Below are 12,772 nucleotides of genomic sequence, written 5' to 3'. Positions count from 1 at the left end.
TCAGTTTTTCTCTGCGGGCGGAAATAACAAACCCGCCGCTCACTAGCAGAGAAAGAGGAAACCACAGTTTCAGCCTTCCCACGTAAAGACAGCAGCAGCTCCAGCAAACACCCTACTTCTCTTTCGCTCTCACACTGTTATAAATACACTATTCTTGTACTTCATAATATACAAGGGGGGGACTGTTGTCAATTTATGGCCTGATCACAGGTCTAGAAACTGAGAAGTCCGATGAGGCCGACCGATCTTGCTAAAACAGTCAGGAAATGAGGTGCTTTTGTGGTTTGTCTCTTGCCGGAAACGAGTCTCATTTGATCCCTCCCACCAGAGACTCACAACAGCAAAGCCCGAGTTATATTTACGCAGCTCATCACATCAACATGAACAAATCTTCAATGTTTCTTCTTAAATAAGGTAACACCTCTGAGTTGTCTTTATTAGAATCGTAATATGGAAAAACAACTTGTAACTTTACTATTTCAAAGAATATGCCAGCGGAAGTCATGTGACTAATGAAATATATGTTTTTGGAGTGTGGCGTAATATCATGTTTGCTTGTATGTATTATTGTTATTGGATAATGAATAGATTTTTGTAACAGGATGTGTAACTAATATTTAAAAGCAAATAACATTATACAAACCAAACTCGTGTTTCCTAACCTTAACTTAAAATCCTTAATATATCAAATCCTTTACTGTTTGTGGCTTTAATATGGTAAAGCTCATGGAAAATACCCATGAATTAATTTGTTACGGAAAGTACAGATCGTCAACTTGAGAAACGATGAGCTCACTTTTATCATGGGTATGACCACCATGGTTCCAAGAACTGGTGTTAACAATAACCCACTGCTTTACAGTACAATGTCAACGTCAATTTACAGTAGGCCTCAAGTTCTCTTAAAATGGGCTTAATTGTATTTATGTTTGAGATCTTGAAGACCCCAATGATTTGTGTCTAAAAATTATAATAATAATTGCAAATCTGGCCTTTCAAATTTACCTTTTAATATGTTCCTTTGACTTAAAGCCTAAAGATATTGTTGAAATTTAACCCTCCGTTAAATGCCAAAAGGTATATACTTTTCTAAAACACAACGTTATCAAAAATAGCAACGTTGCTTCAGTTTGGGGTAAAAAACATTGTCTGATTGGTCAGACGGCCCAGTCTGTTGTGATTGGTCTTCTCTGCTCTGATTAGTCAGGCGCCCCAGTCTGTTGTGATTGGCCTACTCTGCTCTGATTGATTGGTCAGACGGCCCAGTCTGTTGTGATTGGCCTCCTCTGCTCTGATTAGTCAGACGACCCAGTCTGTTGTGATTGGCCTACTCTGTTTTGATTGGTCAAACGGCCCAGTCTGTTGTGATTGGTTTACTGTGTTTCAATTGGTCAGACAGCCCAGTCTGTTGTGATTGGCATACCCCTATTGATTGGTCAGACGGCCCAGTCTGTTGTGATTGGCCTACTCTGCTCTGATCGGTCAGACGGCCCAGTCTGTTGTGATTGGCCTACTCTGCTTTGATCGGTCAGACGGCCCAGTCTGTTGTGATTGGCCTACTCTGTTTTGATTGGTCAAAAGGCCCAGTCTGTTGTGATTGGTTTACTGTGTTTTAATTGGTCAGGCAGCCCAGTCTGTTGTGATTGGCCTACTCTGATTGATTGGTCAGACGGCCCAGCCTGTTTTGATTGGGCTACTCTGCTCTGATTGATTGGTCAGACTGCCCAGTCTGTTGTGATTGGCCTACTCTGTTTTGATTGGTCAAATGGCCCAGTCTGTTGTGATTGGTTTACTGTGTTTTAATTGGTCAGACAGCCCAGTCTGTTGTGATTGGCCTACTCTGCTCTGATTAGTCAGACGGCCCAGTCTGCTGATTGGCCTACTCTGCTTTGATCGGTCAGACGGCCCAGTCTGTTGTGATTGGCCTACTCTGCTTTGATCGGTCAGACGGCCCAGTCTGTTGTGATTGGCCTCCTCTGCTCTGATTGATTGGTCAGACGGCCCAGTCTGTTGTGATTGGCCTACTCTGCTTTGATCGGTCAGACGGCCCAGTCTGTTGTGTTTGGCCTACTCTGTTCTGATTGATTGGTCAGACGGCCCGGTCTGTTGTGATTGGCCTCCTCTGCTCTGATTAGTCAGACGACCCAGTCTGTTGTGATTGGCCTACTCTGTTTTGATTGGTCAAACGGCCCAGTCTGTTGTGATTGGTTTACTGTGTTTTAATTGGTCGGGCAGCCCAGTCTGTTGTGATTGGTCTACTCTGCTCTGAGTGATTGGTCAGACTGCCCAGTCTGTTGTGATTGGCCTACTCTGTTTTGATTGGTCAAATGGCCCAGTCTGTTGTGATTGGTTTACTGTGTTTTAATTGGTCAGACAGCCCAGTCTGCTGTGATTGGCCTACTCTGCTTTGATCGGTCAGACGGCCCAGTCTGTTGTGATTGGCCTACTCTGCTTTGATCGGTCAGACGGCCCAGTCTGTTGTGATTCGCCTACTCTGCTTTGATTGGTCAGACGGCCCAGTCTGTTGTGATTGGTCTACTCTGCTTTGATCAGTCAGACGGCCCAGTCTGTTGTGATTGGTTTACTGTGTTTTAATTGGTCAGACAGCCCAGTCTGTTGTGATTGGTCTACTCTGCTCTGATTGGTCAGATGGCCCAGTCTGTTGTGATTGGCCTCTTCTGCTCTGATTGGTTAGGCGGCCCAGTCTGTTGTGATTGGTCTACTCTGTTTTGATTAGTCAAAGGGCAGAGTCTGTTGTGATTGGTCTGCTCTGCTATGATCGGTCAGACGGCCCAGTCTGTTGTGATTGGTCTACTCTGTTTTGATTGGTCAGACGGCCCAGTCTGTTGTGATTGGCCTACTCTGCTTTGATCAGTCAGACGGCCCAGTCTGTTGTGATTGGCCGACTCTGTTTTGATTGTTCAAACGGCCCAGTCTGTTGTGATTGGTTTACTGTGTTTTAATTGGTCAGACAGCCCAGTCTGTTGTGATTGGTCTACTCTGCTCTGATTGGTCAGATGGCCCAGTCTGTTGTGATTGGCCTCTTCTGCTCTGATTGGTCAGACGGCCCAGTCTGTTGTGATTGGTCTACTCTGTTTTGATTAGTCAAAGGGCCGAGTCTGTTGTGATTGGTCTACTCTGCTCTGATTGGTCAAAGGGCCAAGTCTGTTGTGATTGGCTTCCTCTCCTCTGATTGGCCAGACAGCCCAGTCTGTTGTAATTGGTCTACCGCTTAAAGTGTGGGTCTGAAACTAATTGTCTATTACTATATCTAAATTTCCTTAGCACTCGATACACAGTGATACAAACAATGGCAACGTGTTTTCGTGAGCCATCCTTTGGAAGTACATGAAGTGAATTTGCAGCACGCAAAACAGCCTCTTTATGTTGACAACAGACCAAACACTTCCAGGCCTCCGCTACTGAACAACTACAGTGTTTGAGGGCGGGTCAAAGAAGACGTTGTTCACGGGCAGTCAATGAAGACCATAGGCTGGAATTATGCAAATGTGTTACATTGCTATGTATATATGTAAAAAGAAGTGAGACTGGAATTCCTGATGACTCATTACAGGCAGTTCAGAATTGATTCTTTCTTTTAGGAGACAATAGCTTTATTTGTTGTGTACTTTGATCTTTAAAACCATCCACAAACAGCTATATTACACTGTGTGAAAGGTAATATTTAAAAAGCATAAAAAGGGCACTTTAATACCTTAACAATGTTATTCTTGTAAAAGTTGAAAAAGCTTCAAAAAGCCCCAAACAGAACATGCAGGTTTATTTATCTTATTTTATCACTTTTTTTAATTGCCTCTAACATCAGAATAATTAACTTTCTGTCATAAATAACCATTAGTCTTATTTTAATAACATCCTAATTTGAGTTACATGCACTGTTTTGGAAAGAAAGAACAGTCAATAAACACCTGCATCTGTTGAGAAAAAAATATTCTATCTCTTCTTCTTCTTCTTTTCGTCCAATCAGGAGATTGCTTTGGTGAGAACACCATGAGTGAAGAGGAGGAGGTGCCCTTGATGAAGAGCGAAAGGGCCAGCAGTCAGAAGTCCAGCTGTGACTCTGTCCTGCAGGTGCATCTGTACTACAGCCCCTGCTTAAATTCAGAGACCACTTTTACTGTCCCCACCATACACATCACAGCTGAAAGTGTGTGTATGCTCGCTGCAAAAGCCAGCGGTAAGATTTTCAACATGTTTACGATGATCATAATGATGCCTGTTTTTTAAAGGTCAAAAGCTTCTGTTTTTAAGTATATACTCTTTTCACTTTTTTATCTGCTTCCCTTATAACATCTACAAAGCTTTTTAAAAAATGTTGCAGAGGTGTTGCTAATGATAACCTTTATTTATTTATTAGATGATTCAGTATGACTAAAGCATAAGTTACACTTTAAGCAACAATCTGCGCATGTGTAATCTTATAATTAAATTTTAAATTAGTTGTGCACCAACAATATTACAATAACCTCAATTGAATATTTATATTTTTAGGAATTCTTCCTGTGTTCCACAACCTGTTTGCTCTGGCATCAGAAGATCTTTCATACTGGTATCCACCAACTCATGTATTTAAGTGTGAGGACACCATCAAAGTTCACTACAGAGTGAGGTATAGAAACTGCTGCAATAATTATATTTTATTTATAAATAGCTTACTCTTACTGAATATTTGGGTGTTTCCTTATTTAACTAGCCTATTCACGCCATTCGTTTAAATTTAATTTGCAGATGCCTGTTATGAAAAGATTATATTGTTTTAACCTTCTCCCTGACCCAGATTTTAATCTATACATTTGTCATAGAAATACTATTATGTTTTAAACAATAAATGAAAGAGTAATAATCATTAAAACAACTAAACAAAAATGTAAATATTTATGGTTTGAAAATGATTTATGTTGATGTTTACACACCCTTATTTGTGGTGTCATTTCCATCACAAACAAAAATGTTTGGTTACCAAGAAGACAATAGTGTCTGTGAAAAGCATACTTGAAGTTACTGGGGTAGTTCTCCCAAAAAAAATTAATTCTGTCATCATTTACTCACCCTCATGTCAAGTAAGACTTTTGTTCATCTTCAGAACACAAATGAAAATATTTTTTATGAAATCTGAGAGATTTCTGTTTCTCCATTGACAGCCTACATAAAAAATTACAGAATTCTTCTGTGATGCACTGAAATGCATTGTTGGCCATTGCTTGCAGTGTTGTTTTGGTACTAAAACTAAAACTAACTAATCAAAATACCTGAAATAAAGTAAAATAATCAGATGAAAACTTCAAAAAACTTAATAGCAAAAATTTAAATGAAAAGGGAAAACATATAAATAATAACATTGATTGATGGACAAATTAAACAGTGAGAGAGTGAAAAGTGTGTTTTAGGAGATAATCTGTTTGTGTGATTGTAAAGCTTTTCTCTGTGTGTTAAAGATTTTTCTTCTCAAGCTGGTTCGGTCAAGGGTCCAGAGCATCGTACCGCTTTAGTCTCAGCAGAGGACGAATCTGTGCTGCTCTGGACTACTGCGTCATTGATTATCTTTTTGCTCAGGTATACAGTATAGCACAATAATTTATCATTGCCTTCTCAAAAGGCAATTGAATGTTATTTTAAAACCCATATGTGAATGTGAAATGTACACCCAGTATTATGTGCCTCTATCCTGATAATGTATCGATATGTACAAAAATTTAATAAATAAAAAGCTGGCATTAAAATGCTGACCTTCCCTTTTCCTTCCCCTCTGACTGTACCGTCTCCCTGTTTCAGTCCCGCAGTGATTTTGTGTCTGGGTGTGGCGGGATTTCTCCTGCTTTGAGTTTGCAGCAGGAATGTTTGGGTATGGCAGTACTAGATCTGTGGCGTATGGCCAAAGAGAGGAACCAGAGCCTTGGTGAGATCTGCAATACAACAAGGTATGTTACAACATGAGAAACTTGTTACAACAAGTCTCCAATAAATTGATGGATAAAACTATGATGATGAACTACGCAGAGATTTTCTGTTCATTCAACATAATTTAAGTGTTTAAGCTGCATTAACCATGGTAAAAAAAAATCCTATTCCAGCTACAAGTCCTGCCTCCCAGAGACTCACAGACAAGATATACAGAGCATGAGTCGCCTAGCGAGGTATCAGATCCGCAAAACCCTGAAGCGCTTCTTAAAGAAGCTTGGCAGATGCTCAGCTGGAGAACGCAGCCTGAAACTCAAGTATCTGATGGAGCTGAGTGTGGTGGAGCCGGCTTATGGTACAGAAAGCTTCACTCTGCATTACTCTGGATGGTTAGAGCAAAGCGAGCAGCAGAGGGTCAGAGCCGTTCAGGTGTCTGGAGAGGGAGGGATTCAGATACAGACCACGGACAGCCAGGTAGGAGTAGCCGTGGTGATATTTAGACAGTATATTTCCCGGTGTGATGATGTTGTAATACAAAAGTTCAATAAACAAGAGGTTCATTTTGAGTAACTTACATTTTTAGATAAAATATTGCCATTTACTTTGACTAATTTTGCTCCACCAAAGAAAATAGTTCCTAACAAAGCCACAGTGGAATGGACAAAACACAGTAGGGCGAATCAGTGTTTTTGAAGACACTGCTGAGTGAATGATTAATTAAGTCACTCATAAACACAGCCTCTTGATTTGTTCATGAATGAATGAGTGTTTTTAACAAATCGGTTAAGTGAATGATTCAATGACTCCCCCATAAAGCCAATAGATTAGTTCCTGAAAGTACTCATGCAGTCTCTTGTCGCCACCTATACCAGAGTTAACCGGTTGTATAAATGGGGTGGGAATCTCTAGGCACCTCACGATTCGATTCGATTACGATTCAGAGGGCTGCGATTCGATGCTTTATCGATTATCTGAATCTTTGTGTGTGTGTGTGTGTGTGTGTGTGTGTGTGTGTGTGTGTGTGTGAATATAAATACTTTGCTTTAAAAGTACAAAGTAATGACCCATAAAGAATTAATGTGCAATATATTTGATTAACATTGCAAAGAACCAACACGAAAATAAATGTGTGCCTGAAGTAGCAGCATACTTGTAGTAAATTAATAATATAACAACGACCTGTACAGCCAAGTGTTTTTCCTCCTCTGGGTGGAAACGTGTCATATGGCTTCTCATATTTGTCGTGTTTCCGAAATATTTTAGTTTTATTCTACAAAGCTTACAACTAGTGTGGCTCTTGTCCAGCTCCTTTCCCCCTTCAACTTCATAGAAGCCAAAATATTTTCACACATCAGCTTTTAACGAGGAGGGTGTTTGGATTTCGCGCTCAACCATCGCGTCTCTGTTATGTGCACACGCCACAGACACAGGCACTGCACTCCCGCGCTTCAGAGTTCCTTCTTTTGCGTTCGTCAATATTACGTTATTATAAATATATATATATATATATTTGAAAATCGATTCAGAATCGTCCACGTCCGGATCACGATGCATCTAAGAATCGATTTTTCCCTCTACCTCTATTGTATAAATATAAATAATTACGTAAATATCAAAAATGTTTAATTGGAAGAATTAATTTAATTAAAAAGAAATGAGAATCTCAATTAATTAAACATGATCTTGCTTATTTAAACTAATTGTCACGCTTCCAAGAATGTACAATCCACTAGTCAGTGAAGTACAAGAGACTTGTGTTAACTCTTCATAAATCTATATCTATAAAACTACATTATTTGTTTCATTTTATTTCATTAATTTTGATTAATTTTATTTCATTTTATACTTTTATTCAACGTGGATGCATTAAATTGATCAAAAGTGGACAAGAGTTACAGACATTTATAATGTTACAAAAGAATAAAAACTTCCTATTAATCAAAGAAAAATGTAACAGTTTCTACAAAAATATTAAGTAGCACAACTGTTTTCAACATTGATAATAATCAGAAATGTTTCTTGTACAGCAAAACATCATATTAGAATGATTTCTCAAGCATCATGTGACACTGAAGACTGGAGTAATGATGCTGAAAATTCAGCTTTGCGTCACATGAATAAATCACATTTTACAATATATTAAAATAGAAAATATTGATTTTAAATAATATTTCACAATATCAAAAATTTTACTGTATTTATTTCTCATCAAATAAATGTAGCCTTGATGAGCCTTTAAAAATATATGTACCAGCTCCAAACATTTAAACGGTATGTATACACAGTATAGACTTGCACTCTGTTATTTATTTTTATTTATTATTTCCTTCACAGGAATGGCAGACGTTCTGTGATTTCCCACAGATCACAGACATTAGTATTAAGCGTCTTTGTCAAGAGCAGATGCCCCTAGAAGGAAGGGTGGTCACCCTCACACGCCAGGACGACCAGTGCATGGTAGTGGCATTGCATTTATTTATTAAGTTCATTTTTTTTCAGTAATTCATCCACCATTTAGATTAACCAAGGTTTATGAAAGTATAATAAATTGTAACTTGCGATTTACAAAGTTCTTTATGTTGAATTCTACATTACATTGCCATTCATATACAATTTTTTTATTATTATTTTGTTTCTCTTTCCACCAACAGGAGGCTGAGTTTCACACCCTTACTGAGGCTCTTTCCTTTGTATCTCTGGTTGACGGATATTTTAGGCTGACTACAGATTCGACTCACTATTTCTGCGCAGAGGTGGCCCCACCAAGCTTACTGGAGGACATACAGAATTACTGCCACGGCCCGATCACGTACTACACAATTTCATATATACCCATTTGGTAAAATTAGAAAGGATATAGCTAAATTATAAGCAGAGTTTTTGTTGTGTTTTCTAAAGGTCAGAATTTGCAGTGCACAAGCTTAAGAAAGCTGGAGCCAAAAATGGGATGTTCCTGTTACGTCACAGTCCCAAGGACTTTGACAAGTACTTCCTCACTGTTTGCATACAGGTACCAGATTTGCTGGACACATACAAACATTATAAAGCACCAAGCATTGGGTTTTCACTAACAGTAAGTAACTAAAAGAGCGCATGACTCATAACTCTAAGCTTCAAATGAGTTTATATCGGAATTATGAAGAACTACATTTTATTTATCACTCCTTTGCAGTGTTGGGGTAACATGCATTATTAATTAGATTTATTTTTTTGATGTAATGAGTTAAGTAATGCAATACTTAATACATTTACACATTAATATTTGAGTTGCTTTTATTTAAGTAATGCACATTACTTTTAATTTTAATTAACTTGCTGAAACATTTTTTAAACAACTGAATTAAAATTCTCTCTTCTCCATAACGTAGTCACTTAGACATGGACACTCATGTGTGCGCAGGAACAGGCAAAAAGTACAAAACAACTAAAAGAAAAGAATAAAGAAAAGAATTCAATAAAATGAGTTATACAGTAGGCATTATTATCCATTATGTGAAGATATATATTGTACAGCATACATAGCTCTAGGGGTTAGGAAATATTCTAAGTGGGCAGAATATAATAATATTCAAAATGTGTTTTTAAAAGAAAACAATGGTGTGTTATCTAAGTAATGTTGTTGAATGCATTGCTGCATTACAGTAAAACAATAAAAATAAAATAAAAAACCTAGAAAAAGAGCATGCCTCAACCCGGTGAGAAAAAGTAATGTAGCACATTACTTTCCATAAAAAAGTAACTAAATGTAATTAATTACCTTTTAAAAGTAACTTTCCCAAACAATGCTCCTTAGTATTATTATAATGTGAATTTTAAAACAACTCCAGCATAACCTTATTTTAATTATACAAATTAGCTGCATTGTTAATGACTAAACTCCAGTGATATATTTCTTAACTTCTGGATGTTCCACCAGACTCCTCTGGGGATGGATTACAAGGACTGTCTGATAGAGAAAAATGAGAGGTTCAGCCTGGCTGGGGTCCACAGCTCATTCTGCAGTCTAAGACAGCTCACAGACTTTTATCAGCACAGTACACTTCTCATGTCAGACATCCCCGTCACCCTGGGCAAGTGCTGCCCACCCAGACCAAAAGGTAGAACATTTCTGTGAAATACTTGCTTTTGTGCTTTGTGTTTATCTTTTACAAAAGTTAGAAAGCAGGAGTTATTTGGAATTTAAATGGAATTTAATTCGTTTTTTTTTTTGTTTATTTGTTTTTACATAAGCTACATATTTTTTCTACATATAATATTTAATCAAATAAATAATCCAAATAAATAATTTGAAATAAATAATAAAGTAACTTCACCAGAATATTGATATATATTTCAAGGATTTGTTATGTGCTATTTCTTGTCTTCTCTGCAGAACTTACCAACATCATCATTGTTCGTAACAGCAGTATGGCTGAGATGCCCAGTTCCCCCATGTTACAGAGACAAAACCCAAGCCACATGCAGTTCCACATGATTAAACACGACGACCTCACCTGGGTACATTTATACAAATTTATAGAGGGTTTAAATAAATTTTCATGAATGTTTTTTCAAAGGCATCACCACTCGTTTGAGGGCATTAAAAATATGTTTTTGTATTTTTTTTAAGTGCCCCTATTATGATATTTTAAGGGTTCCTGGTTTTGTTTTGGATTTGGAGGTCTCCTACAATTATAGGTTTGCATGCATCCAAGGTCAAAAAACACTTTAAAATGGTTTGTTCGAAGATTCAGTCTCACTAAGCCCCTCCTTTGCTCAAGCCCACTCTCCTCTTATTGGTCAGACGGCCCATTCTGTTGTGATTGGTCTATCGCTTACAGCCTGTGTCGGAAACATTTTGAAATGCATGAAAAGTGAATTCGCAGTGCTGCAACCAGCATCTTCACTACATGTCGACAAACCATGGTTTTCCAGGCCTCACTGTGTGAAAGGTTATATTTGAAAAAGCATAATAGGGGCAGTTTAAATTTATCTTTGTTATTTTGTATTTTCAAAATTGACTGAAAGTGTTTGATTTTAGGGAGGTCAAAAGATGAATTTTAACAACAAAATGTCTAACCTCAATATAACTCAAGTCAAGCTCCTTCCTTTTCTTTGAACAGAGGGAAAGCTTAGGCCAAGGTTCCTTCACGCATATCTTTAGAGGCGGTAAGACAGACCAGCGGGACGGAGTGACACACTCCACGGAGGTGCTTCTGAAGGTCCTAGATGCAAATCATAAAAACTGCTGGGAGGTGTGTTTTCATTCTTGGAACATTTGCGGAGCATGGTTGTTTGCAATTAAAAGACAATTTCCTATTAAACTCTTACTCGAATATGCACTTTGTCATAGAGAATGTTGCCTTTTCCATTAATTGACAATCCATGACGTTTTGTGTGTGTACCATAGTTTCAACTTGCCTTGGAAATAAGCTTCAGATTTTCGAATGAACTCTTTTGGAGAAGTATGGAAAAAAGAAAGAGTATGATAAAAAAAAATTGTGTTTTCAGATTATTATATATTTTCTAAAATACAAAATTAAGAATTTCTAAAGATAAGTGTATCAAACATGCAGTGTGTTTTCATGGAAAAAGTTTAGTGATCATTTAATGATTGTCAAACACAACATTTTCATTACGCAAAATGTGTCTTTACCATGAGTGAGTCTCTTTTGAACTTCACTCAGGTTGCACTTTGCTGTTTGGTAATTGTGCAAAATCAAACCACATTTGCAGAATCAAACTGATGATTACATTACGTTATAATGTGTTTTAGGTTTCTTCTCATCATTTATAAATGCATGTTGTCACTTTAAGAAAACCAATGAAAACCTGACAAATAATATTTACAGATAACTACTATACCAAATATTATGTTGAAAATAAGAACCATTTATATTAAATATGGTCTTAAAATGAGAATTTTGAGATGGAAAATGTGTAGGAACCCTAATTACAGCAATTTTGTATTTTCAGCCATTTAATTGTGCCTTTTTTTCTGTTTTAAAGTCTTTTTTTGAGGCGGCCAGTTTGATGAGTCAAATTTCCCACAAGCACCTTCTTCTGGTATATGGCATCAGCGTGCACAAATCCAAAAGTAAGTCACGTAAAAGCACTCTTAGGAGTCACTCTTTTATCAAAGTCTAAACACAAGAGGACAAAACCTATAAAAGCAATTAAAAGTCTGTATAATGACCTCAGCTCTTTAAATCTTCTTGAACTCTTGAGTGGGTCTGGAGTGTCATTGGTGATGCTGGTTGCCTGTTAAAGTACCTGTGAATGCAACCATGTGACTAAAGTGTGTTCTCCCTGTCCCCCGCAGACATCATGGTGCAGGAGTTTGTGAAGCACGGGGCACTGGACCTGTATCTGAAGAGGAGCACGTCTGTCTCAGTCAGCTGGAAACTAGACGTGGCCAAACAACTGGCCTGTGCACTCAACTTCCTGGTGAGACATATCCATCCATGCATGATAAACTGGCTACTAATGACAAAATACAGAACCACAGTATATTCAGGACCATATCAGTTATCAGTTTTAATTTGTTGGCATTAGTTGATTTATCAGTCAATACTGAATATTAAGTTTTAAAACATTGAAAACTATGCTTTTTTAGGTTAAATAATCTGTAAGGAGATTTTGAATATTGGCCATTTATCAGCCATAACATAAAAATAATGTCTTTTTGGTTTCAGCTAGACATTTAATATTGGTACATATGAGAACAAGCCCCTATTATCTAAGATACAATATACTCTACCATTCAAAAATGTTGGCTCAATACGATTTTTTTCATGTTTTTAAAAGAAGTCTTTTATGCTTACTTACCAACACTGTGTTTATCTGATCAAAAATAAAGTAAAACATATATTAT

The 12,772-nt window shown here is 37.5% G+C and overlaps 1 protein-coding gene across 3 annotated transcripts in view; it reads left to right on the top strand.

Moving 5' to 3' along the window:
- Window positions 1-131: 131 nt before the first annotated feature.
- Window positions 132-12,772, top strand: part of jak3 (Janus kinase 3 (a protein tyrosine kinase, leukocyte)) — a 32,227-nt gene continuing 19,586 nt past the window's right edge. The window contains exons 1-14 of one of the 3 annotated variants that reach the window (XM_077223615.1): window positions 132-414; window positions 3,989-4,198; window positions 4,513-4,630; window positions 5,457-5,574; window positions 5,794-5,939; window positions 6,093-6,393; window positions 8,254-8,376; window positions 8,571-8,728; window positions 8,818-8,929; window positions 9,836-10,016; window positions 10,292-10,416; window positions 11,022-11,153; window positions 11,908-11,995; window positions 12,221-12,345. In XM_077223615.1, coding sequence (XP_077079730.1) covers window positions 4,012-4,198; window positions 4,513-4,630; window positions 5,457-5,574; window positions 5,794-5,939; window positions 6,093-6,393; window positions 8,254-8,376; window positions 8,571-8,728; window positions 8,818-8,929; window positions 9,836-10,016; window positions 10,292-10,416; window positions 11,022-11,153; window positions 11,908-11,995; window positions 12,221-12,345 — 1,914 coding nt within the window. In that variant the 5' untranslated portion in view covers window positions 132-414; window positions 3,989-4,011. Of the gene's footprint in view, window positions 415-3,988; window positions 4,199-4,512; window positions 4,631-5,456; window positions 5,575-5,793; window positions 5,940-6,092; window positions 6,400-8,253; window positions 8,377-8,570; window positions 8,729-8,817; window positions 8,993-9,835; window positions 10,017-10,291; window positions 10,417-11,021; window positions 11,154-11,907; window positions 11,996-12,220; window positions 12,346-12,772 lie in introns of all 3 variants that reach the window. The other 2 variants (XM_077223613.1, XM_077223614.1) reach the window with 2 other exon arrangements.

Source organism: Siphateles boraxobius, unplaced genomic scaffold (assembly GCF_051911475.1).
Source record: "Siphateles boraxobius isolate OS27281-9 unplaced genomic scaffold, OSU_SipBor_1 9, whole genome shotgun sequence".
NCBI classification, from domain to species: domain Eukaryota; kingdom Metazoa; phylum Chordata; class Actinopteri; order Cypriniformes; family Leuciscidae; genus Siphateles; species Siphateles boraxobius.
The sequence above is the reverse complement of the archived record's forward strand: the minus strand, read 5'-3'. Positions and strand labels throughout refer to the sequence as shown.